The sequence below is a fragment of the Caenorhabditis briggsae genome (assembly GCF_000004555.2).
Source record: "Caenorhabditis briggsae complete genome, chrI, whole genome shotgun sequence".
Lineage (NCBI taxonomy): Eukaryota > Metazoa > Nematoda > Chromadorea > Rhabditida > Rhabditidae > Caenorhabditis > Caenorhabditis briggsae.
Window position 1 is genome coordinate 5,932,310 of NC_013489.2, and position 27,352 is coordinate 5,959,661.

At 40.1% G+C, this 27,352-nt stretch overlaps 5 protein-coding genes and 3 non-coding genes across 8 annotated transcripts in view; 3 read left to right on the forward strand and 5 right to left on the reverse strand.

Annotated features, from left to right (window-relative positions):
* Positions 1 to 228, reverse strand: part of CBG25313 — a gene marked incomplete at both ends in the record, with an annotated part of 929 nt that extends 701 nt beyond the window's left edge. Inside the window, one exon of the mRNA XM_045235879.1 lies at positions 174 to 228. Coding sequence (XP_045098758.1) covers positions 174 to 228 — 55 coding nt within the window. The remainder of the gene's footprint in view (positions 1 to 173) is intronic.
* An 840-nt stretch (positions 229 to 1,068) lies between these two features.
* CBG25314 lies at positions 1,069 to 1,248 on the reverse strand (the record flags this gene model as incomplete). Its single annotated transcript, XM_045235883.1, has 2 exons — positions 1,069 to 1,182; positions 1,228 to 1,248. 2 exons carry the CDS (start codon positions 1,246 to 1,248, stop codon positions 1,069 to 1,071), a joined length of 135 nt encoding a protein of 44 aa, XP_045098759.1.
* Positions 1,249 to 4,236: 2,988 nt separating this feature from the next.
* Cbr-irx-1 lies at positions 4,237 to 7,076 on the reverse strand (the record flags this gene model as incomplete). Its single annotated transcript, XM_002639836.2, has 5 exons — positions 4,237 to 4,333; positions 5,009 to 5,238; positions 5,647 to 6,006; positions 6,451 to 6,915; positions 7,056 to 7,076. 5 exons carry the CDS (start codon positions 7,074 to 7,076, stop codon positions 4,237 to 4,239), a joined length of 1,173 nt encoding a protein of 390 aa, XP_002639882.2.
* Positions 7,077 to 17,077: 10,001 nt separating this feature from the next.
* Positions 17,078 to 18,041, reverse strand: CBG25315 (the record flags this gene model as incomplete). Its single annotated transcript, XM_045235895.1, has 2 exons — positions 17,078 to 17,092; positions 17,796 to 18,041. The coding sequence occupies 2 exons, from the start codon at positions 18,039 to 18,041 to the stop codon at positions 17,078 to 17,080; spliced, it is 261 nt and encodes an 86-aa protein (XP_045098760.1).
* A 1,160-nt stretch (positions 18,042 to 19,201) lies between these two features.
* Positions 19,202 to 22,927, forward strand: CBG08199 (the record flags this gene model as incomplete). Its single annotated transcript, XM_045235898.1, has 5 exons — positions 19,202 to 19,252; positions 19,895 to 20,023; positions 20,066 to 20,191; positions 20,238 to 20,310; positions 22,692 to 22,927. 5 exons carry the CDS (start codon positions 19,202 to 19,204, stop codon positions 22,925 to 22,927), a joined length of 615 nt encoding a protein of 204 aa, XP_045093707.1.
* Positions 22,928 to 23,611: 684 nt separating this feature from the next.
* Positions 23,612 to 23,695, reverse strand: CBG28834. The gene has a single exon. It is a non-coding gene (tRNA).
* A 512-nt stretch (positions 23,696 to 24,207) lies between these two features.
* CBG28634 lies at positions 24,208 to 24,291 on the forward strand. Its single transcript has one exon. It is a non-coding gene (tRNA).
* Positions 24,292 to 27,245: 2,954 nt separating this feature from the next.
* Positions 27,246 to 27,329, forward strand: CBG28443. The gene has a single exon. It is a non-coding gene (tRNA).
* Positions 27,330 to 27,352: the final 23 nt, after the last annotated feature.

Sequence of the window (27,352 nt, forward strand, 5' to 3'; positions counted from 1 at the left end):
TCCATCATTCGCAAGCGGATCGGATACGGAGTTCGCAAACGGATAGAATACGGAGAAATACGGAATAATGTGCTGTGGTTTTCTGAAAACGGGTCGCGTGCGGTCCGTACGCGGTTCCTATTTCAACCGCGCGCGAACGCTGAGCGTCCGTAACGGATCCGTTCGCATTTTACCTGTGGTATTTCCCCCCAATAGGAGCTCATCAAAACCGTCAACTTTGAGCTCCATTATTTCGATTCCTGTGAAAGATATCAAAAATATTTTCAGGTAATAAAACCTTGGTGATGTTATGATAAGTAATTTATCTGTTGACGAATTTTGATATATTTTACAGCAATCTATAATTGAGCTGAAAGTTGACGATTCAACTTTACTTCAACTAAAACCCCAATTTTATTATTATTATTAAGATTCAGATTTTACGTTAGTTTAAAATTTTTCAAAATTCCTTCCAGAAAACTTCTGTCGTCCGACAATCAGACGAAGGGGTTCCGAAAGCTGTGTGCCTGGTTTGCGATGGAATCATCCTTATTCCGGAAACCGACGATCAAGCTCAAATCATGTTCAAACTCGCTTGTGACAGTATTGAGAACCCACTGCTCTCCCGAGCATGCCGAGCATTAGCATCTGCAATTCACAAAACCAATACGTGGCCGTGGTGCAGATGGATGCTCAACGCATTGAAGGGACCAGCCTGTGCCGTTTTGTGTCCGAAATAATACCAAATAAATCTTTTCTATTTAAGAAAGTCCCTCACCTAGTACTGGAAAAAGTGGAAAATAGGATTTGGTGGCTGGAAAACTGAAAGGCGTTCTAGCAACTTTGGGAGACTTTTTTCAAGAAAAAAAAAAGAGAATCCTGTTTTTGACCATCGAATTGATAGGCGACAAAACCTTCATTCAAATTTCCAAAACATTTAAAAATCAATATTTCAACATGCCTGTCTATCATTGCTCTTTGGCATTCCTCCTCCACGTTTTTTAAACTTTCCATGCTCATCGACATCTTCATATCCCTCGATATAGGTGTCTGCAATTCAACTATGTTTCTTGTAACCTAACTTCCAAACTAGCCATTATTCCATGGTGGACGATTGTCAATTGTCGATCGATTAGGTTGAGCTTTGCGACTTCTGGATCTCTTTCGTTCCTTTCCAGAATCTACTCCGTTTTGTTGGAGTTCCTGTAAAATTCGATAGTTTTACCAAGGAAATACGGCAAGACTTACATATCTGTCAACGTGAGACATCACTTTTTGTATAGATGAAGTTTTGGTTCGAAAGAAGGAAAGTACGGAAAAAGGAGAAGAGAATGGCTATGGCGATTCGCCAAAAAAATATTTTATGCGAATGCGCAAACAAGTCGTCATAGTGACCGTTCATTCTTGAGACGCGCACTCGAGTTGTATAGTTGTGAATAATGGAGACTCAGAACATTCGAGAAAAGAAAATAAGAAGAAGGTCGCAGCTGAGGAATTCTAGAACTTGAAAAGGAAAGACTAATTTAATCGCGATCAAATTTTCCAGACACATCGTTGCAAGAGATGAACAATCATGAAAACCTAGGTATCTTAATTTTCGAAATTCTCGCATCACAATGTTTAGGGATTTAAAACTACCCAAGATTCTGACTCCGGAATCTATTTTTTTTTTATCCTTACGCTCTGAATTCGTTGAATTTGAATCTACGATTCCAATCTCTATGATTGTGAAGATCTAAAATTTAGAGGACTTTATAACACTCAAAATAAATAAATTACAAAATTACAAATTACTTTCAAAATCATTATACTTCTCCGATTTCATATTGGCTCATGGAACTTGAAAACCGTGGAATCCAGAGTTTGTAGATTTGAGGATAACCTGATATCGTTATCGTAGCAAGATCCAAGTAAAATCGAATTTTCTATGGTTCACCGGAAAATTTAAAGTTTGTGAGATCTGGTTTCATTCAAAGCTTGTGCCTGGCGTAATTTGGAGCATTCAAGATTATCGAAATCCATAGTTAATAGTTGAATTTCAAACCATTTCAAAATTTGAGAAGTTATGAATCTTTGTGTTCAAAACTAAAACTTGAAAAAAAAACTATTAATCACTTCTTCTCTATCCTAAACAACATCTTATACTGCACCACCGTATTTCCTCGAAGAGAAAACTACCCAAAACGTCAAGTTTAAGCCAATTTATCTTGCATTCTGTAGAAGATATCAAAAAGTTGTTAACTAGCAAAATATTCATCATTATATTGCCAATAATTTATCAGTTGACACATTTTTGATATCTTTCACAGGAATCGAGATAATTAAGCTCAAAGTAAACGGTTTGGGCGTTCTATTAGTAGTTGAATTTACTGTACTTTCTTTTTTGCTTTCTCGATTTTACGGAAGCCTCTTTCAGGACCTCCAATGAAATCGCATCTTCTACGGTCAATCAGTTCAACTCCCACTTCTTCGAATCCCTATTTCTTTTCCTTTCTGTAAGACGGCGTCGTGTGAATGCGTGAAGTAAACGTGGAGACGTGGAGAGCATTCGTTTTGTTTATTTAGAAGATGTCGTCGTCGATCGGCGGGGGTCGTGTCTCATTTTCAATTAGGCGTTTACATGGGTCGAAAGAAATAGAGAAAAAAATTGCACACATGTATTTCTGCTTGTTTTCAAAGATTTTTTTGGTGTAATGAATGAAGAAGCTCCGTGTTTTTTTTTTACTCTAGATTCTTCATTTGACAAGAAATACTGCTCGTTTTTGGGTTGAAAACAGCAAACCACACATGAGTTCCGCATAGGATTCGAGGAATCTGGGTTTTAGAAATTATGAAAATTGGAAATCTAGCATCGAAACAATTACTCCAACTCGGAAAAAAAATTAGAATTAAAAAAGCCAGGCAGATATCAGAAACCGAAAGCAAAACGACCGATTTTCAAGATTGGAAGTTTACTTTTAAGACGAAATTCCAGCTTTCAAGTAGGAAAACAGATACCGTAATTCATCTATTAGAAGGCCAACCAAACCGTCAACTTTGAGCTATTTTATCTCGGTTCCTGTTGAAGATATGAAAAAAGTTGTCAACAGAAACATTGTAGTATCAGAAAGGCTTTGTTAGTTGGCACATTTTTGTTATCTTTTATAGGAATTGAGATAGCACATTTATCCCAACTAAATTTGTAATACACAGATTCCGAGAATCGGATCAAGTACAGAATTGGCTCAAAGTTGACAATTAGAGTGCAATTCTACTATATCAGACAAACTTCTGGAAAATCCCGTTACCATTAATGAATAAATATTTTATATACTTTGAGCAAATCTTCCTTATAAATAAAACGCTAGAGGCGTCTGTCCGTCCCGGTGTCACTCTGTAATTTTTTTAAAAGCTTGAAAAATGAATATAAATTTACGTGACCCTTTAAAAATAATTGAGGAGCTGAGCCACGAATCAGTAAAAAAATTAGATCGATTCGCGCCGAAGGCGCACCAGCTTGCTGGTTCTTCATAATTTTTTAAACGGAGTTTAATGATCTATACAATTGGAGTCAATACTTCCTTTTATAAAGGTTAAATAGAATCTGGAATTCAATGTGTTAACGATAGACTTCCAAAATTTTCTTAAATCTAATAAGTGTCTTTCTAATTGTAAGTTGTTCTTTCCCTTCTTGAATTTCGTTGAAGCGGCAAAAGTTGTTCGAGTTTATTTTAAAATTCTTTATTCTTTTTCTTCTAAATTATGCAACATGCACTGTCTCGGTGTGAGAAAATAAGGTTTAAAAAACTGTCAGAAACGAAATGAGATGGATGGGAAATTGTCAAAAAGAACGAGAGATTTCGAAAGCGAAGATGAGAAAAGCAAAGAAAAAAACTAAAGTACTTCCAATTATTGGCGGGAAATAAAAAAAATAGAACCGATCATATAAGCTCATTTAAAACTAGATGAATCCTGTGAAAAAGAAATTACAGTAAACAGAGAAAAATAAGGAATGGAAAGAAGAAGAAGAAGAAGAGTCATGGAAGTTCGTATAAAACTTGGAAAACGAATGTGGGAAAGAAAAATAATGTGAAGAGCCTAACTACAGTAACCGAATGAAGTGTTGATGGGATGAGAATATGGGTGAAAAGAAAAATACTGTACATTTCTGGAAAAGCGATGGGAAGCGAAAACGAATTGAGAGACCAAAATATTATCATTTTATCTGGACAATTGGAACCCGTTATGTGCTAATAAAATTAAGGAATCCGGAGGAGCTCAATAAGCTGGAGTCTCTACTCTTGGTGGGACCGAGGAGATGACGTTGGGGAAGACAGTGGGGATGGTGTCGACGTCTCCGCTTGCGAATTCAGACCTGGAAATAAATTTTTGTTTGAATTTTGTCTAAAACAATATTTTCAAAATTTTGTAAAACAAGCTCCCTAGACCTCTTCAGAACTCGTAGACCTAATATTTCATAACGAGATGTTCATCTTCACAAAAGAGCACTTGAAAAAATTGAAAATGTTTCCCATCAACTATACGAACGGATCAAATCGCCCATTTATCATTCTGAGGATGGAGGCTCTTCACTTTTTAGGAGCAGGTCCCCTCTCATTTCTTTTTTTCGCCCGGAAGAAAAGAAAAAGAACACGAAAAGGAGCACATACTAATCCGTGTGGGGTCAATGACACTTCTTAAGCCTCTCGAACCACTTTTTGGGGGTTTCGAACAAAGTTACTAAAGGTTCAAGGCCTAGGATTCTGGTACATAAAAATTTAGGCCCCATAGAACAGAAGGAGCTGCTAGGAAATAGATAGACAACTTTGCCCCTCACTATCAGGAAAACGTCACGGATAACAACTTTTTGTGAATTGAAGTGAACAAAAAAATTAAGCGGATTATGTTCCGAATTTTCTTGTACATGTACAAGCACGCACGGTGTTCAATAGGCTGTCAATCAGAGAAATTCCCGAGATAACAAAATAATGAAACTTTATACAGACAGCATGTCATTTTTGAAAAAAAGAAGGAAAAGAAGTATTAGTACCTGCTCACCTTCACCTGCTCACCTGCTTCATTTGGAGGCGTCGTCTGAGATGGCAGAAGAGAAATCTGTTGGCTCTGTGCTGCTTGTTGGGCTATCAATTGAAACATGAATGGATTCATGCGGAAGATGTTGGGATCTATCCGAGAGAACATTTCCATTTGTTTCTTCATCGCCGACTGGATCAGAAGGCTATTTGATGTCATATTCTCGTCGGAAGATGGTGGCGAGTCCTGAAAAAATTTGAAAATATATCTTGTAGATATGATTTGTTTTCTAAAACTTTAAGTCCCTTTGTAGTATAACAATACTACCTATTTTTATTGCTCTATTGTACTTTCAGAAAATGTATAAAACCATTCCATCTTCCTCCTCATCATCCTCATCATCACAACGTGTTTATTGTTAAAGCGGCATATTTCTGTCGGCTTCACACCTCACACATAAGTTTGCTCTTTCCCTTCGCAAAAATGATTCATACTAGTTTACATCTCAGTAAACCCGTGTGCAGAACAAGGCGAGAAGAAGGAGTCTCTTTATTTGTTCCTCACACTAAACATATACCCCGGGGCGCCGTAGTTTTTAAGTCCATAAGGTTTTTGTGTGAAACTATAAAATCTATACAATTCCGAATGTCTCACCTTTTTCGATGAATCGTCATCTGAAGTGGTGACATCGGCAATGGACCACATCTTTGGTTTTCTTTTTGGCGATTCCGAATCATCTGGGATTGGAGAGTTCTGCTCCTTCTTCGGCGTCTGAAGATCATCTGATCCCCCAGATCCTCCTGAAGGCGTTGGAGATGCCAGATGAGGTTTTCCGAAGAGCGATTCTCCTTTCCTTTCAGAATTGATAGAGGTGGAGCTGGATGGACGGTTCATATCATCATCATCCTCGTCCTCATCATCATCACATCCATCTCCTCTTCTGTTCTGTGGGGACCACGTCATCTTGTTCTCCTTCTTCAGTCGTCGTCGAGCGTTGGCAAACCAAGTGGACACCTGAAATCAGAATTCTCTTCTTTTAACTTTTCAAATACCAAGTACATCTAATTTTTGGCGCCAAGGTTAGATCAAACATATACAAGTAATTCTGTTGCATTTGGGGTTTGAAACATTTCTCGTATTGTCTATATACACACTCAAGAAACACATTAATTAAGCGGGAGAGGTGTCATCATCGCTTATCTAGTCTTTTACATCTTTTTTCTCCTCTTCGTGCCCTTTTTTGGTGGCATCGGTCAGAAAAAAGTGAGAAAATGATGATACATACAGAGGTGGCTAATGTTACAATAACACTGCGGGAGAGGACTGTCTACTACCAGGAGTACTACTAAAACTATCATCTAGTGAGAAATGAATCAATCCATGACACTAATATAATGAGCAAACATTGAATAACGGGGATTACGGTTGCAGGGATATGAGATTGCTTAGAATACATACCTGCGTTAACGTCATTCCAGTTCCAACTGCCAGCATCAGTTTGTCATTTTTTGATGGATACGGATTCTTACGATGCGCATGAAGCCAATCTTTCAATGGTGCTGTTGCTTCCCGAGTCGCATTCCTTTTCTTCATTCCATCCAACCCATATGGATGGTACAGACGATGAGCATCTCCAAACATGAATGGCATTGGTCCTGGACCGCCAGCAGCCATCAAAAGTTCTGGTTTAAAATCTGCTGGGATTCCAGGTGGGAACATTGGAACGCCTGGGAATACTAGATTTGGCTGTTGAGCAGCTGCAGCTTGAGCGGAGAGGAATTGAGCCATGGCGGCTGGATGAAGTGGGAATTGACTTAAAATATTGGATGGGATGATTCCTCGAAGTGCATCAGCAGAGGGTGGAGCCGGAGTTGTTGTTGATGGTGTTGAGGGTTCTTCGACTTTTAATACTTCAAGTTTGCACTGAAAGAAGAAACAGGAGTTTAAAGGAAGAATTTAATTAGGACATCAAGATTGGGAATATGTAGAGTTTTCTTCTTTTTGATACTCGAATTTCAGAAAGTTGAACTCTAGACCCCCATGAGTAAAGATCCCAAACTAACCTGACCGACGATAGGCATCATTGCGAGGTAATTAGATGATCTCTCCGAATTGTTGATTGTTGTTGAACACGATTATAGAGTATGCGGTCTGAATGGTTATCAATTTTAATTCCAGCAGTTTTTTTTCGGATGAGGCGACGACAAAACGGAGCAGAAGGGAGGAGTCAGAAGAGTGATAACAGTGTTGGAGTGAAAAGAACGAACACGATAAAAAATAATTGTGATTGATAATTTGAGAAAAAGAAAGATGGGGGGGGACCTTATGTTCAACAACTTGTTGAGCAATCTCGATCTTCTCTGCAGATGCCCGCCGGCAGCGGACGGGCCGTGTCTCTCTCGCTCCTAAGCTCCGCCCCTCTACCAATAGACTGAAGGGGCGGGGCCTGGAGGAGAGTTGAAAGGGCGAGGAAGATGAACATGCGTCTGAATAAATTACAAAAAAATTTAACATGTGTGAACACGAGTAGATTTTTAGTTAAAGATAATAAATGACTGACTGGGGGAAGAATCAGGGGAAATGGAAACCGAATCTCTCCTTTTTCGGAAACGGATAGGAGGTAGCATTTGTAGAATTGAACGGAAACAAATTGATGAAGAGGTTAGGAAAAATGAGAGAGAAATTGATAAGGCCAATTAGTAAATGTTCCAATCTAGTAAGATATAGAAAGAAGATAGGAGACATGTCAAATTTGGTTTAGAAGGGAGAATCTTGGAAATTAGGATTCTGACGGAAGATGTTGAGCAAACAAGAGGGAAGAATATGGTTGTAAACTTGCTGCAACAAGATCAAAAGTGTGGCTGGAAATGGAATCCAGAAACTTTAGTGAAATTTAAGAATGCATTGGGAAGAATTTTAGAGGTACCGTATTTCCTCTAATAGCAGCCCCCCTCCCCTGATCATCAACTTTGATCTCAAATATCTCAATTTCCATAAGAGATATCAGAAAATTGTCAACTAATAAATTTTTTATCATAATAAAACCAATAATTTATCAGTTGACAACTTTTAAATATCTTTTACAGGAATCGAGATAATTGAGCTCAAAGTTGACGGTTTAGGTGGGCTTCTATAAAAGGAACTACGGTAAGTAAAATTGCCCTAATATTCAGGACCGTTCTGAAACTTTTTGAAACTTTTGCCACCTGCACCCCCGGTATACTGTATTCGGAGGACATGTGTCCACTTTACAAGAGGAAAAAATGAGAAAGACTATCAGTGAAACAAGTGACCCGAACGAAAAACACAAAGACGTTTATGCTTTCAGAAGATGCTTACAGACAAAGAAGAAGCTGATGCGCGAACCTCAAGAATGAAACATTCAAAGAAGAAGAAGAGTAGAGAGTAATTAGGTAATGGTCAGAACGGTTGTGTCGTTTTTTTGTTGGCATCAAAGAGAATAGAAGTTTAAAATGGCATGTATTCTCTCTGTTGTCCGAAGATGTGGGAGGACAGGTGTTGTAAAGAAGTGTAGGCGCCAACCGAGAGTGGCCAAATGAAGAAGATGATGATGATGAAGAAGAAGAAGAAAAAGAAGAAGAAGAAGAAGTTGAAGACACCAGGTAAACGGTGTAATGCATTTACTATTGTGTGTCATTTTTTGTGTTAACATGTCTCTTTGGGTCATTCGGCCCCTTGTTTAGTTATTACAGCATGAAACAGACAGTAGAAATCATGTCACAACAACACATAGTAACATAAAAATGACTTAACATAGGGACGAAGGTTTGGAGTAGGAGCCGAAATGCTTCACCAAATTGGTGTAGATTGATGTCAAACAATGATGAGGATGATGAGGAAGCATAGGGGAGGAGTCTAAAAAAGGGGCGGGACTTGGTGGCGGCCGCCGGAGGGGGGACGGACAGGAAGAGTGTGTAGACATGAGGTCGGAACAATTTATGAGGAGCATCACCAGAAGAAGAGTAAGAATGATAGAAGGGGTTCAGTTCTTCTGGGGAGCAGCGCCGGTTAATGGGTTTTCGAAAACGGCTTCTAGTCCTACTTGCTTCTCTCTGAAGAGCGGTGTTTTTTTTTTGTAAAACCAGAAGGAATTACATAGATGGAGCGGTTGAAAGAAGTAGAAGAAGAAGAAAAAGTGGTTTGGATTACGGTAGTTGTGTGATTGAAGGGGTACTGCTGTGTTGAGTAATTAAAGGAAGCCGTTAGGGTTAAAAAAAAGTTCTCCGTGGTCGTTTAGTGTATTTAGTTAATAGAAATTCTAGAATCGCATTTTATCTAATTTGGATGTTTCATCTATTTTTTGAGAATGTCGATTTCAGGATATATCCAAAAACCAAGAATAATAACATGTTTTTAAATTTAGAAACTCTGATGTATGTCTTCATTTTCTTGTTCCCTATAATCTAGAGATACCATACCATTGCATACTGTATAAGTTGAGACTTATAGGTCATCATCTTATGGTATCCACGTATAGAAATCTAATCCATTGTGAGCAATTCTTGACACTAGATTATCTATACAGTAATAATATTATGAGTACCTAATGTCACACATTCCCCCTACCAATAGATCCATCACCCTAATGCATCAACACGTGTCTTCATAAAGAGGTCGTGAACTCCAAAACGGCCAGGTGTCGTTCTTTTTTCAGAGACTCGATAAGATTCACATCTTTATATTCTGAAGACAGGGTCTACGGGGAATTTATGTCTTGTAATAAGACGAGGATTGAACAGATAATGGTGGTCCTACGGAGGGGGGGGGGGGATAACGATGGGCAATGACAGAACAGTAACACTAATACTGTTAACATCTTGATTCTGTGTAAGAAGAGATAAGAATGATACGCGGGACGATATTACGGTGACGGCAATAAAATTGAGTATTCATGGAAATAGGTACTTCTACTCACCTAAAAAAAACTCTGGGACATAACAAACTTATTGTAGTAATATTGCCGTAGTGCGCTCTCGGTTCTCTAAAAATTCGAAAACGAATGATGTCGGAGCCGCGAAAAACTGTGTCTGTGTGTTTTGTGTATGTTTCCTGTACACGATGGGAGAATGGAGTGAAATGTTCAAACACTTGACAATCCGTGTTAACGATATGTTTGTCTCAGATTATCGACGCTTGACAGAGTGGGATGGGAAAGTGAGCATATATCGTTCGCGCGAATGGCACCGAACTTGCTGGCCGATCAAACTACTACAGTAAGACCTAACTTGTAGACTTTAGGAGTCAGAGTTCATTTTGCAGCAGGGCGATCTGAAAAACTGATGTAGATGTCATTGAAGTCACACTGAAACACCGGAAGAGCTGCTTTGATTATCGTGTCCTTTGACGCAGTTGCGACAGGATTCGCTCTTGCAGAAATACGTGTTTCCGGTAGTTATTCGTTTTTTTGGAAGCATAAAATACGCATTTTGGGTAATAGATGTACTTCCGACATAGATAACAGATCTTTTGACTTTTTCGAACGTCATCACAGAAAGTTTTTTTTTGAGAAACGTTTTTAGCGTTCAAAAAAAAATCGAGAGTACTGTAGTTCAAAGGTGCACAGAGAAAAAATTTAGCGGGTCTCGATACGAAAATGACTCAAGTGCATTACAAAACCGTTTTTCAACAGTTTTGCTTATTTTTTTCAAAGAAAATACTTAAAAATTTATGTTTCAGAACAGGAATCGCCCATCTGCACGACGCAAATCACCAAAATACATCGGAATTCAAAACGTTGTAAGTCGATCTATTAAAAACCAAAAGGACATCATCAACACCAGCCGGACATGAGCATGTACAACAAGCATGTTGAACATGATGCGACCCCACCGCCAGCAGCAAAAATGCAAATGAGAACACATTAATTTGAGAAAACATATGCCCTTAAAGAAGGAAATTGCTTTAAAATGCGGCGCAAATATTAACCGCAGTGTACTAGAAAGTGGGGAGATTGAGGTTGGGCTCGATTACAAGTGGTTTCGTAACAGAAGCGAAAGGCTCCGAGAAGATGGAGTGGTGCGAAGTAAATGATTGCTCAGTTGTTGATCTACTTTACTCCAAGACGCCGTTATCTCCTTTTCGGCGAAACTGATATTGTTGTACCACCTTTTGAAGGCGATCTCTTTATTTGTAATGCTTCAAAATGTGGGTGCGGATATGGGGTCAACACCTGTCTGTAACCGAGACTGTATTAACTGTCCATCGTACGTTTGTGCACATACACGCACACAAATCTGCTTATAATTAGCAGGCGGCGGCACCGAGTTATCGGGGTGGTGGTCCTTCTATGTAACTCACCGGTGACACCAGTGTTATAATTAAACGATTAGACCGGACAACGACCGTCTTATATTCTTTCCTATTCCGGATTTTCGGGCCGTTACAAGTGTTCATCATTTGAATCTCTAAGCCGTAGAGTCTGAGGGTCAGGGTTGAGAGAGTTGAGAAGAGGGATAATAAACCTCTGAACTATCTATGGATACCTAATTAAGAGAAGACACTATTGCCTCGGAAAGTGTTTTGTCACGAAGGCGTGCGCGCCACTGAATTATCTGGCATTTCGATCTGTGGGTGTGATTCGTCTTGTTCCTAATTACCCCCAGAGTAATGTTGACATGGGGGTGAGAAGTTTAATGATGAGGTTGATTTTAATCTCTTTAGAAATTTGGTTGAAAAGTTAGTATTGCTGATGTCAGGGAGGTATAAGAGTTTCCGGAATATTTGAAGATCCGTTCTTTCAACTCGGTTTCTAGCTCACCGGAAGTTCAATTTCCGTTTGAAGCGTTTTTGAAGCTAAACCATTTTCGACTATGATGCAGATTTGAAATAGCTATGAGATCTAGATTGCTCGAAATTTGAGGATACATTTCCTAGAAAAAAGAGTATTCTTATCCAGCATCATAAAAACATGTTTCTAGGAAGTAACGGATTCCCAATGGATCACTTGTAAATGCTATTAGCTTCATCATTATCTCATGTGTTGTTTTTTTCTTCAATTAGCTGTCCGGAACACTAATAACAAAAATGTATAGAGGTGATAATATTATCAGGTGTCAGGTGTCCACAGTGGTGGCGATGAAATAACATGGGAGCGATGTAAGACAACCTGAGACGCCTATCTGTTATCCCTCGGATGCACCACTCCTAGTGGCGACCAAAACGACGTGTCGTAGTTGATAAATTGCAGGTCATGTCGATGTTTTGAGAAATGTGAATGGGATTGTTGGGGTCCGAGAGAGATTGTTTATAATCAAAAATCCAAAGGACTCCCCAATGGTTTGTTTATGTTTCTGATTCGAATGACATTGTACACCACCGCAGGAAACCACCGGCAATGGCGAATGTAATCAGTTTCAATGTCTCAATTCTTTCTCTCCAATTACCACTGAAAAGATCAATGGAGTGCAAAGGAGAAAGTAGAGGGGGTCCCGAAACACGCGTAGTGTTTCGTAATCTTGGCCCAATCAGATCTTCTGTCAAGATCTTCTGTTATAGCGAGGAGTTTTGATAGGCAGCCTTGCGCAACCCTTTTGATTGACCCCAAAACTACTCGTTGACATCTTCTTTTGTTTCCTCTTCTTCTACCCACTTCTGGAGTCATGAAAAGGGCTACAATACGATGAAAACGAAAACACTTCATTATCCAGTTAAGCGATGTCAACACTGCGACAGACACACTCCGGCGTGAGAACACAGTGTCTCTTCTACACCTGCTATGCTCATACAAGCGAGGAGTGCTATCTATTACGGACCCCCTCTGTTGTTTTAAATGGCTTGCAAACAAAAGGCGAGAAGGCAACGTGTGATGAGCGTATTGTGAAAGGATTAAACGAAAGCATTCCATCCGTATATCGTTTTTGTGGCTCAACACATCATTAATGCGCAATTTATTGCCTTACGCAACTCCAGATAAACTGTTGTATACAGAAAAGAGCCGTAAATCCGTCTGAGGATGAAGGACACGCGGAAGGGAGTGGGCATGTCATAGATAAACGAGAAGATGAGTGCTCACTTTGTTATGACACCTGGAATTCAGAATAGGTCATAATACCACACTTTATATTGGAACATAATCTGGTAATACTAACCGGTCCATTCTCGAGTTAATTGGAAATGACAGATATTCACTAGATTCTCGAATGACTGGGATCATAGTAGTCAACAATCGTCCCTGATGCTCTACAAACTGAGCCTACCCATATGCCGTGTTTTCACGATAATTTACAGCTTATGGTCGATTATTGTCGATGGATGCTCACCCCAATTTTATTCTAAGAACATGTGGGCCAACGCGGAAAAAAAAGTGTTGGGGTTGGAGGAGCAGATTTATAATTTACAGCTATTCACAGCTCCTGTCAAAACAGAAAATCCCAGGATGACAAGCAGCCACAAGTGAAAAGAGTAATGACTTGTTCCTGGATTCTCCGGATGTACTAGGTACTAGGATGAACTAGGGTCCTCCATTTACTTATTCTAATGCAACCATTACCTGAGAAGAGTAGATTGATATACGATCCAACGATACGAATATCAGTTGCTGTGGGAATAGAATCGGAAGAGGAGCTAAATCATGGTATTAGTCAAGAGATGTAGTCTAGAAGTGAATGTTTCTGTGAACTCAGGAACTAGTTTGAAGAAACTCTTTTTTCTTCTGTAACAACCTAATAACGTGGGAAAGTTTAGGTAGCTAGAATCGAAATGTCGTGCGAAGAAGAGCTTGTGGGCGTGTGGGATAGGGAAAGGAAAAGAATAGTTGTCACCACATTTCAAACATATAATGTTGTATAAAAATAATGGGACGAGAAGATGAGAAGGGAATTGAAATCATGCCTAATTCACTCTGCAATAAAACTTAAAGGATTGACAGGTGAAAAGGGAAGAAGAAGACGACTTTTCAACCACCAAAAAGATGAGTTTGCCCGCACCGAGACGCTCCAACGCTGATGGTCTGTCGGAGAATATGCTCAAAGCGATACTCGAACCAAAGACGTCATCTAACCTGGTACGAATGTTCAAAAAAGGCCAAAACCCGAAAGAAACACTTGTTCCAGAACGTTTCAAAAATGGAGGAAAATGGAGGACCTGACGAAAACAGGAATTCAGATCGTGAGTGACATGGGAATGGGAGAATTTTATGATTTATAATCATAGGTTTGGCTTTGAAGAAGGAGAAAGCGCGCACACCGACAATAATAAAAATAATTTTTGGGAATTTTCAATTTTCAGAAAAGCTCGGTACGACGCCTCACCCATATTCGACAGCTGCAACGATTCCGCGAGGAAGTGGTGGAAGTTTTCTGGATTCCACGTCGATTTCCACATGTAGTAAGGTGAGGAGAATCACAGTAGTAAATTGGTCGAAAATCCGCACTGGAACTCTGTTACAGTAATCCTCCTGGTAATTTGACACCAACAAAAACCAGCGAGAACATGTGTCTAGCAGAGATATATGTGATTTCGGGAGCTCTTCTCGCCTGGGAGGGTGTCATATCATGTCGTCGCCAGTCAGTTAGTAGCACACACTGAAATCGGACACCCCCTTTTCGCGCCTTCCGATAATACAGCACACCCCGGATTGAGAGATGATATGAGAGATGTGCCTGCTGCTGCGCTCTAAACACAACATCTCCGGGCGCGAATAATCACACTTTTCGTGTCATTTACTCTGTCGAACAACCACCGAGAATGATGGAAGGGCCGACGGACAGAAAGCTGGGTGCGGGAGGTGGTACACGAGATTAATGATAATGGCGAATGAGACAGGAGTCAATGGAGCTGAGCAATGAAAGTGAGAATGGGGTCGAGAGCACCTCGTAAATCTTGTTAATGGGGCTTGGTCGGGATAGGATTGAGAGGAGCGAAAACGTGTTGGACATTGGTTATCATTTGTTTTAAGAAGAGATATGGGTTGTCCACTAGAGGTCCATTAGGTTGAGTGGGAGGAATTTCTGGCGCAGGTGAGCTGGAATGTTCGGGAATACGGTATCAAATGAAAAAAATGAATCCAAAGAAGAAGATGTTGCTTCTGCATCTATATCAATTACAACTAAATCTTTCGAAAACATGAATCTCTCCTAGAAATGCGTCCCAAATGTTGCCGTTTTTCTTTCGTCGGACATATGTTTTCGAGCAACAACGGTTTTATATGAGAGGTCTTTCTGACTAGAAGAAGTTGTTTGAATCATCCTTCCTATTTCTCATCATCATCCTACCAATGAAGAATTTGAAAAGAATCCATTATCGAGGATCGAGTTACTACCGGGAAATACACTGGGACGACGATGAGCAAAAATATGCTTAATTCTTCTCATTTTGCTTTTCTTGGTCCTTCTTCTTTAAGACTCCTGACGGCGTGTGAAACACAAGAAGAGCGAGTTGAATAAACAAGGTATACGGTAGATAGAAGTAGATGGATTCTTTTCATTGGCGCTGGACACAGACATTTGTAATGCGCCATGAATACTCGTGTCTTCCGAGACGTCCGTCAGACTAGTTTTTTGGAAAGATGGGCGGGGAATACTGTAGGTACGAGATACCTTACTAATCGTTGTTGGACTACTACTCAATAAGAAGAAGAAGGAGGCGGACGACTTCTTTTTATATGGAAAAGAAATAAAATTGAAGAGATCATCGTTGCATATGTATCTTCTTGATAATTAACTGAAACATAATTACAATAGTCCATGACACTACGCCCTTTGGGAATTCTTTCGCTGAGATGAGGAGCAGGCGATGAGTTGACATTTAACACGGAGAAACGCGAACGAGACTGATATTGTATAAATTAGTATTATGTTAGAGATGTGGTATGAAAATCGAAGATGCTGGTCTCTTGGAGGATGAAGTATGGAAGAATTGCCACTGGGCAAGACATGTTCCGAAATTCTGAAGTGTTTAGTGAATTTGGAGCCGTGGAGAGGGAAAAGGAGTTTAAGTGGTGTCGAGTATTATATCCACCTCATCTGGTGTTGGAACATTATATTGACAACCAGCTGGTGGTTCCATTCTTATACAATTAGCAGTTAGCTGGAAATAACACAAAGGTGCAATTCTATAGAAACCGTTCCGAAAACTTTAATTCTGGGAAAACGCGGCGACCACTAGGATTCATAAACCCTGAGAACCATATTCTTCCCAATTCGCGCAAAACCATCACATGCGCATAATTGTGGGACGCCGCTTCCTTTGTCGTGGCGGTACTGCACATTCTCCCGGTTTACGACATCATGCTTTGCTTTTATCATTAATCTTGATTTTTCTCAAAATTCGATTCGAGAGATGGTGGTGGCGAAAAGATGATTGATTCGTACAATGATGAGGGGGATATGTGGCACTCGGGGTAACGCTTGGCCTGAGACTGCACACCTCACTCACAACACTAACACATCTTGCAACTAATCTATCCGGTGTGTGTGGGTATGTGCGCCTTCTCGTATTAAATCGACTCGTCTCGGGCTCACACGATAGGTGTCTGTGTTCTCAACCACATGTTCGTGTTTTTTTCTCCATCGATAAAGCACACTTGGCCTGATTGATCGTCGTCTTCGCGGAGGAGCAGGAACACAGTTTTTTTTTCGTCGTCATCAAAAACGATGCTAGTTGACAAATGACACCGATCGACCGATCGACGAGTGTTGATAATGTGACTCTAGAACATGATCAGAGGTAGAAGGAGGGATCAAGCATTTAATACTAAGATCAAGTTCCGACTGTAGATCTCCGAAGAATGGGGTGTTAAATGAGAGGTATCACTGATATCAGTATGTCAATCATTGGCAGGTTGACCTGTCGGAATAGCGTGTCGAATTGCATGTGCGACTTGATATTCTCTCGCCAGAGACAGATGTAAACATAAACAACTGTTAGTGGAAGTATCACCGCCGTCTGCTACAGTATACCACTTCCCCTTCATTCCAAAGATTCACTCAACATGTTCGTGGACTGCATAGCGATGATTTGTTGTGATGCATTCAAGGTGGCGATATGAGTGACAACGAACACATGACGCCTCAATAGAAATGATCTTGTTGAGAAAAGAGGAGGAAACTCCTAATTGACACAGTATCTATTCACTTCTCACCTCGGAGTCAAGTGGTGTTGCGTTTTGGTGGCCACAAGCATTCGGAGTCATCTCATCATCATCCGCTAATAATATAATGTGCTCAGTTCGCTTCTTCATAAAGTGTTGATGTGAGAGTGTTTGTATTGGTTTTGTCATTAACCAAGCCATATGGTTACAATGTGCGAATAAGTGGAGCAGCTTAGAAAAAGAATAGGGGAACGAGATGGATGATGAAGAGAAAACTTTTGATAAATGTGGCAAGAAGATGATGATGAGAATAGGTATCGTCCGAACCACCTACCTGTGATTCCAACCCCAATCGAATGAACAATTAGAATAAGTATTGCTTTTTGATTTATGACTTGACCACCTTCTTCAAAGCTAGATGTGATGAGAGAGGGATGCACTAGATGGACATCCAGACCAATACAATATCGGTTTACACAATTGGTTATACCATATATATTGAGATTCAAACCAATTATATATCTATCGAAATCCGAAAACGATTACCGTAGTAGTCTATATATGTGTTCGGATGTGTTGGTTTTTTGTAGTGGCGCGGCGCACAGAACCGCTCATGGGGGCCGAAAAAACGAAGAGCGAATAGTAAATGACCAGATGTCGGTGTGTCTTTTGACCGGTTCATTCTGTGCTTGCGCCTATTATTAAGAAATTGGTAGAGAAGAGGGGGGATGCGCCTTGAAAAATGAATGTGAACCTGGATCCTGATGTCCTTGTGAGAAAGAAAGGGGACAGACAGCGGTTTTTGTAAACTGAACGATTTAGTGTCGTTTCGCGGCGAGCATGATGAGTTATAGACCGAGGTCAATTGCGGAAGCGGTTTTCGAATTGAAGAGACTTTAGAAAACACCTCTCTATAACGAAGGGGTTTGTTCGTGCTACAGTAACCCATTCTGCTATTCGTAACTAGGTTAACACCTTTGTTTATCGATGTTGGATACATTTTAATCTTGTGATTCTTCCAAACATCGTTTATAGTAATTTTAGTCTCCTTCTCGTTAAAAAAAGAGGACGCGCCAAGTTTTGTTTTGTGTTTCGATTAGGAGGGATGATCCTATTGAAATGAATTCTCGGGCACACCACCAACACCACCGCGATTCTACGTTTTCTTCAGCATATTCTCAATCTCAAGAGTGACTAGTATAGATTGCGAAGAAGTCTTCTTCTTCCTTCTTAAATATGTAAATCTTCCCACGATCCTTCACAACTCGTGTCGAAGCGAGAAGAGGAAACGGGATATATCGTCCTCCTCCTATTCTCTTTTTCAATTTCTTTGGAAGAATTTGTGACCAGATTAGGAGCGAGCGGATTCTGAATCGGAAGACTTTTTCTTCGAGTCACACAACAGGGGGTCCGTTGTCGTCTTCATTTCATTTCAAGATGTAATCGGGGACCCATCGCCGCGGTATCGTGTTTTGAGGTGTCACAACAGATTAGACGATGATTTCGGAAGCGTCGACGACTATTTGAGAGAGCAGATTGAGAAGGCCTCGTTTAATTGTTATGAAGAACACCGCACATTATGTTTGCGGCGCTTCCGATACATGAAAGACGCGACCACATATTGACTGTTTGTGGTGGGTTTGAGCAGGAAACGGTTAATGGTGGTATAGGCCGATAAGCGGATCAACGGGTGTGCCAGAAGCTCTAATTGCTGTCCATAATTAGTAAGATATTCTCATTTTTCGAATGAATAATAGGATCCAGATTAGATTTAATTTCATCCCATAGTGAAATGTCAATGTTTTGATAACTCAACATCATAAACTGTTGATTAATTACGTCATAAACAAGCAAATACTGTCATACATCTAATCTGAAGTTCCCTAAAGAAGAGACGAGGATGACACTATTATCGTACCCGATTGCGTAATAAATAAGGTTCCTATCCAACTATGCGGATCTATCCATCTCGTTTACCACACTACAGTACTTCTCATCTATCTCTCGTCCAACCGAAAAGTAATGGAGTATCAAGTGGCGCGGCTCTTTTTGACACACCAGAAGCGCTTTCAATATTGACTTCTGATATAAAATCATTTAGGTGCGTAGTGTGTTTGTGATAAGTGTTAAGAGATGCCCAATCACAAGTGTGAGACTGATATGAGAGAGCAAATAATTGTTCTGATTCGACGAATCGACGGAAAAAGAGCAGTAGCATGTTTGTGATTAGGATACCTACCCGTGTCGCTCGAATGACTTTTATGGGCGAGGGATCGGATTGCAGTTAATACTGGTGATGTCAACGTTCCCATACACTTTTTAGGGGGGCTCATGTGTTGACACAGAGTTACATGATAATTGTCACTTTTGAGAAGTCTATACTTTAGGGGTACGGTAGTGGGATGACTCCCGAAAAAGTTGTGTCGAACAAGATGACGGCCGTTGGTTTTTCGCGCCCGACCAATCCTGTCGCGCATCAAAATATGACCAGTGCGCGTAACATGTTCGGATTACGGTAGCCTATGGGAAAAAAGTTGGAGAGAAAATGACATGGAAGAGGAGTTGACAGAGTGCGTGAATTATCTAGTTTTTGTTTTGTGAGAGAGGGTGAATTACAGCTGTTGAAACTAAGGTGAACATCATCGGGAGGTAATGGTATGTAAAAGGTGGAAAACGGACTAATGGTCGACTACTGCGGTTGTGTTTTATAATGATTCATGAACTGTGTGTTTTGGATTCAAACTTCAAATATATCACAGTATTACGAAGGAGAGAATCAAAAGTGGAATATACGTGGACAATGTAAACTACAGTATTCCTCCACCGTTCAGTAGGCTTACAAGCAGATTTCAGAGAAGCCTCCACTCGTCTCGCCAGACGTTATCTGATCCGAAAGAGTTCTACAAGACAGCCGGTAGTCGATGGATCCGTGCAGTTCGGCATGGCAACGCGACGACGGTCAAGAAGATGTTGGAGGAAAAAGTTGGTGTAACCATAAATTAGAGATTCATGGTTCTTTTTTAGCCGGAATTATCGAATTACGCTCCTAACTACGGTCCAATGGCGATTCATATGGCTACGGTTCGATCGGATCGATCAATCATTTTGTTGTTGATGGCGAAAGGTGCGGATGTCGATGCTAGAGATGCGGTGAGCTCTTTTCACATATATTCAGTTATGATATCGGTTTCTTAAGGCAGGCTACACGAGTTTTCAGCTGGCAATTCGACTCGGCAACCAATCATTGGCCCACTTTCTGATCTCGCACGGTGAGCAGAATAGGTAGATTTAAGAAAACATCTGTTTTCAATGCCATCATTTTATTGTGTATGTGCGGGCAGGCAATTGCTGTGTGGTAGGGAATATGTTATAGAGGTGGGTGGGTGTACGGTAGTCGGCTTCAGTCTCCTCTTATGACACTCAACACCGACTCGATACGATGTTTATCATAGCACTTAACACGTGCGAGAATCTCTCATTGCCCTGCTCAAGTGACGACTATCAATTGATTACGGTAGTTTTTTGAGATGGTGTGAATCGTGTCTGACTCCCCTCTACAATCTACTTGCTATTTTACCATTCAAGTGGAGTACCGACTTGATTACACAGATTAACAGAAAGGAAGAGAGAGGAGCATCTTCGCGCCCCTATATTTCCCGCAAAAGAAGACCATGAGTGTACCGTTTATTTGTCTGATTAATTGTGATAAAGTGCTGATTATTGTGCGTCCGTATCATCTCTTAGCAGAAGGAGAAGCTAATGATGATGATGCACTTGAGAAGTTGTATTGCACACGGGTGTGGAACCGACTGATAAAGAACGAGATTGATACGATTTGATCGCACACAGGAAACGAGAGGAAAGTCGAGTTGGGAAAAAAATGAGTCTAGGGATCTACTATAGTTGGATATATTCTAGTATGGAATTATACTGATATGATAAGCACTGATAGAAAAAGTGAAGCGGTTTTGAGATTGAGACGAGTTTCAGGATGCATACCGATATTGTGGGATTACGGTAGCTAGGTATAATGATGAGTTATTTCATACTTTTGATAGTTTTTGAGAACAGAAAAATGAGTCAAGTGAGTTTCCAAACAGAACTCTGAAAAAATACTTCTCCGAAATCTCAATGAAAACGGAAAGTGTCGTTGGCCTGAAAACCACCAAATAGTGCTCTGCTTCCTGAGCACTTTCTCAAAGTACCCCCACTCTTTCCAAAACTATCATCACGCAATTTCATCCAGAACTACGTAAAAAAGAAGTAAGAAAATTGAGAGAAGCGAAAAGCCGGATGAGGTGGCGAAAAGTAGATGGAGAGAAACTTTGGGGCGGACCGCAGAGGTTCTTTCGGCAGTGTCACTCCCTCCATGCCGATAGATTATGTGTGAAATGGCTACTGCCGGATTGAAATAGCGACGCCACACAGACGCACCTATCCATCTCATCCAGAGTACATTATAAATGCTTAAGTCACGCTCGGATGCTGTCTCTCAATGGAAATCGTCACCTTTCCATTCTAAAGACACTGTGGTGACAGTACAGACTGTAATTGACTAATTAGACTAAGAAGGGAATAAATAAACATATTGTCGGATCCGTCGTCTTCTCATTTCCTTTCTGGTTTCCTTTTTTGTTTCAAATGTGTCAATCTGGTGTGAACGATCCGAGAGCAGCACATAAAAGGAAAAGGAAGAGCATCTGTCGCGTGTGTTGTGTAACAATACGACCTTCCGTCACCTCATCCATCAATTTTTTCTCGCCTACATTGACGCGGACGATCGTCGGGATAGGGGGTTTTTTGATGACTCTCATTAACTCCTTGGTGTTATTAATCAGATATAGAATGATTCCGAATGTTGGCTTAGGGACTTTTTTAATATTCCGGATGTTCAACGGACTAAGATTTTTCTTATCATCCAGGTCAAATGTTCTTCTAGTTATCCAATTATTGTCAACTCCGGGGACAGTTGTCGACCAGATATCATTGTAAAGCTACGTTAAACGATATGCGATGCAATACTCGAATGAATAACTGTTATTGTAACCGATTACGCAACGCTGTCCATCTTCTCAATACCATGTCAATCACCTGACCACGTCATCATTAAATATTTTCAGGAGCCAACATAGAGCTCATCGATCCAGAAGGCCGAAAAATCAACGATTACGATGAATGGAGCGAGACGGATCAGTTGGCAGCCGAAAAATTGGTTTATGGTAAGTGGTGTAGAGTTCTATTTCGAGAGATGTTTGTTTTCCTTTTTTCGAAAGTTTTCAACAAGTACAGTACACCTCCCACACTGAATTTGATCGGGGTCGCGTATTTACAGCTGTCAAAAGTGTGTGTGAGTTTGGCAGCTTTCTCGATGATCGCGGTGCTGCTGCTGCTTCTCGCATTTACATTTTAAACACACGTTAAATGTTTGTTTCTCCCCCATAGAGATTTTACCCTTCTCTATTTGTATGTTTGGTGTCAAATCTGTGGGATTTTGATCGAAACTTATCAGGCGCTCCTGCTGTGTGAATATTGTATACACAGGCGTTGACAGGTGTATGGCTCTATGATGTCTACGTGATCGTTGGAGTACTGTTGATATCAATGAGCTCAGAATAGAGTAGAAGGGATCTAATTTTGTTCTTAATTACAGGAAAACCGCTACTTCGTAACAAAGCTCATTCGTTCGTCGGATCGTCTCCATCATCTGTATCTGTAAAAAGTTCCGGATCGCTCCGACCGACTCGACCATCATCTACTCCGGATAACTCGATGTTGTGTGAAAGTGACATACAAGAATTGCAACGAAACAAAAAGCGAAGCTCCTGGAAATCCTTCTTTGAGAAGACACCGATTGTGAAGAAGTTTGGGTCAAACTCTAAATCATAATCTCCATTTTTGTTCTGTATAAAATTAATTCCAAATAGTTTTTGATGTACACATAAATTACTTTTGAAACAACGTCCCAACAGCGAATACAACAGGTGTCAGAATGAAAACAAAAGGTGCATGCATTACCATCTGCCGTATCATTAGCCGGTTAATGTGTGAGTCTTCAGCCATATTAGTGAGTGCGCGGGGGGACTGTTGTTTTGATTGAAAGAGAGCGAAAAAGGCGACGACGAGAGTCGGATGAAGTGACCCGTAAGCACTGGAAAGCAAGCCGACACTTTTTGGGGCAAATGAAGAAGTCGATAGGTAATCGCTCATCTCTCTGTCTTCTTTTACCGAAGCAATCAATTCGATCCTCTCTATCGTGTAAACACAGACCGGATGCACTCATTCGAGTCATCACACACATTGATTACTGTCTCCTATGTTTGGACTTGTTTGGCTTTGTTTTACCTATGCGGCACATGGGAAAAGGGACGGTATTTAGCAGAAGATTAGAAGATTTGGACGAATGGAACTATTTATTTGGATATATGAAAATAAGGGATCGAGAGTTGCTAATAAGATGATTTTTCTTGACTCGCAAAAAATGTAGCCAAAAAAAATGTCGGACAGCTAAAAAATGAGTCAAAAACGTTCTCGAATACTTTTCGCATCATGCAAAAGAAATCAAAAAGGTATTGCCCCGGACGGGATTCGAACCCGCGATCGGTTTCCCGAATGAGAACATAAGTCTCACGCCTTCGACCACTCGGCCACCGGGGCGCATATTCTGAAAAATGTGCAACTGTGTTAAAAGGGACCTTCTTGGGGTAAAAAGGAGAGTTTCCCTGGTAATCGAGTACGAGGAACACCTCGGAAACGATAGTAAAGTGATTCGTGAGGCCTTGAAGATGTGTAAGTTCATAAATTTCTGAAATAATCATGACCATTTCTTCATTAAGGAAAGTCAAAGGAATTTCATGATACAAAGTTGGTAGAAACAATATTCCTAAATTTGGGCTAAGCTATAGTTTTTTTTTTTTTTTGTCAGAAAATGCATCTTGTTCTTTGCGTCGCTCTGACGTTTGATATCATGCCCATGTAAACGCTCGTTGTCAACGAGCGGAACTGATACAGCGAGTTTGAAGGAATCGCACGATTATCACAGTTCCAGCCTCTTCTAATTGTTCCGATGTTGTTTCCATCGTGTTCCTCGTATTCGATTACCCCGGAAACTTCCATTTTTACTCCAAAAAGGTCCCTTTTAACCCAGTTGCACATTTTTCAGAATATGTGCCCCGGTGGCCGAGTGGTCGAAGGCGTGAGACTTATGTTCTCATTCGGGCAACCGATCGCGGGTTCGAATCCCGTCCGGGGCAATACCTTTTTGCTTTATTTTTCTTTGTGTCTAAAATATTCGAGAACTTTTTTGAATATTTTTTCAGTCATCTTTTCGCTTGGATTTTCTTCCATGTGCCAAGTTCGAACTGACTGAAGTATTATTTTCCTTTTTCTTCCCAGAAAGACATAAATAACATTTGATACTCTCTTTTTCTATATTTCGACCGCATCGCCATCTTGATGAATGCTTTTGAAATGTTCTTTCCGCTCTTCTCTCATTTCCATTTTTCGATTAAAATTTTTTGGAATCCTCTCGAAAGTAGAGGTCTAAAAAGGGACATTGTGTTTCCTATTCCTATTATTCATTTCCTTTCGCACGGCGCTTCTGTCTTCTGTCTTCTCAAAAACATCACTTTTCATCCAGCTCCACCTACAGTAGGAAGGCACGGAGAATTCAAAGAAAGAGGAAGAATCTGAAGTGAGGGTGATTTTCAGTGTAAAATGCCTCGTGTTTACATCGGTCGTTTACATTCGAAACGGGCGGGCGCCGGATGAAGAAAACAGTTGTTTAAACGACACCTTTATCAGTGGATACCATCTTGGATCTTCGTGGTTTCCAATCACCGGGGCGGCTGCTCTTTCCCTTTCAACGAGGAAACAAGACATGACAAGATGGGGAATGAGAGTTTTTGATTGGGTGTGTTGTACGAATTGGTTAGAATGGGAGCAAGATTTTTTGAAGAGAAGAATTGAGAGATCTGGAAAATATTTAAGTATGGATACAGTTTTATTGGGGTTTTTAATGCTTTTTGAAGCATGAAGCAGTTTCCTGAGATTACTGTAGCATTTTCCAGATATCTACCGAATTTCCTTTAATAGAAGCCTATTCAACCGTCAACTTTTAGCTCAATTATCTCAATTCCTGTGAATGATATCAAAAATTTGTCAACAGGCAAAGCATTGGTGATATAACAAGTAGTGAATTTCAAAAGTTTTAACTTTCGCGTCAAAGTACTAAAATTTCAAAAATTTTTGTGAGCCACGTGAATCTTTTGAATCTCCCAAAAGATGGAAAGTTTTTGGGAGCAACGTGTTTTTTCAACAAATATAACAAAAATATTAACACTTTCTGAATATTTTTCCCAAAATTAAAACTTTTGAAAATCACTACTTGTTATATTATAATGAATAATTTATCAGTTGACAAATTTGTGATATCTTTGACAAGAACCGAGAAGAATTGGATCAAAACTAAAAGTTACGGTATCAGATCTAAGTTCAGCAGAGGCGATAAAAACAAGTTGTTAATTACAACAATGAAGCTCTATTTCTGTTAAATATTTCGAAAATCACGATTTTTATTTTAGAAACGTTTTAGACCAGCAGTCCGATTTCCGTTTCTTAAAAAATTTATCTATTAAAATACTTGACACTGTTGGACTTCCAGATTTTTAGGTAGATCGATTTGGAAACCTTAAAAGTCGTCCCCCTAGAACTTATTGAATCCTTCTTTTCGGATCATTTGAATCGTCCCACTGACTTGCACCGTACCAGATGTAAAATTAAATGTTGATTCGAATGGTACCAAAACAGAAGCTCTAGCTCCACCAGGAATCGAGTTATGATCTTTCTAACTGTGTAGCTGGCATTTAAAAACCGTCCCAAACTCGGTCCATTTTTCAGCTAGAGCCTCGATTTGGATCAGCGTAAAATTTAAATTCTGAATCCAAGAAAACCGAAACATCGACTCAAAACTAACATTCAGACTTGTTTGATACTGTGCCATTTTGAACTTTTACACAACAATGGGAATTTACAGTAACCCGGTTGTTCCTAAACAATGCGATTACGTCGTCTTCAGAGTATGTTCCAAATTGGTCATACGTTTACATTCTAGATTATAATGTTTGTACAAATACATATCATCCTCATTCTACCTAAAATAACAAAACTCAACACCTCCTAATCCTCTAATACAGTTGTATTATGTTAGTACATTGGATTTAGTAGACATTTCCGGACGTTCCATTGAGTTAATCGATTGATTGATGAATCCATCCGAAGAGTTTCGGAAAGTTCAAAAGGAATCCACCGCCCGTTTTTTTTGTCGCATTCATCACGTCAGTTTTTGTTTGGGGGTATAAACCTATTATTCGTTACTTCTTCAGCTCTTTTTTCTTACTCTTTTTCGTTTTGTTCACATATGTGATGCAAGATGTTTGAAAACAGAAATACCACCATCCGTCTTCGTTAAGTTAACAGAAAATGGAGAAGAAGGCAAAAAGAAAACAGTCATTTGACGAGCGAAGAGAGGGACAACGAAGGACCTGATAGGAATCTTTCACACCTGTCTGAAAAGATGTAATGTATATATTTTATGGTGGTCAGATTAATCTGATTCTTATCTCGGAACCAACACGGTATGACATTACTGGATGACAGATGGAAGGGCGCCAAAATGGTTGGGGTTTTGCATGCAATCTGACCTTCATGAAAATATTTTATTTTTAGCAGTGGAGAGGGGTTTTATTTTTTGTGAATCCGCTCATACAAACTGATCGGATCCGTCTAAACCTAAATCCGCAAAATAAAACTCTTTTAGGTTACGGTAGTTGTCGCTGTGCGGTCATCAAAGACAAATGTAAATCCAATGTTCATTTGGAAAGCGGAAAACATTTGAAAACAATTCATTCATGTATAGCTCAAATTTCGATGACTTTCCTTTCTCAATTTCTCGCAACTCTCAAACGTTCCATAATTTTCTGTTTTCACAATCAGCGAAAAAATCCCGAACGGGATTCCAGCCCGCTTTTCCAGGTTTTTCCAGTTTTTCCAGATGCACTCTTTTCAGAATAGTGCCCCTACGTCTAAGTGGATTTAAATCAAGAAAGATAGTTTCCATCGTGTTCCTCGTAGTCGATTACTCCGGAAACTCTCCTTTCTAGCCCAAAAAGGTCCCTTTTAACCCAGTTGCACATTTTTCAGAATATGCGCCGCGGTGGCCGAGTGGTCGAAGGCGTGAGACTTATGTTCTCATTCGGGCAACCGATCGCGGGTTCGAATCCCGTCCGGGGCAATACCTTTTTGTTTTTTTCGTGT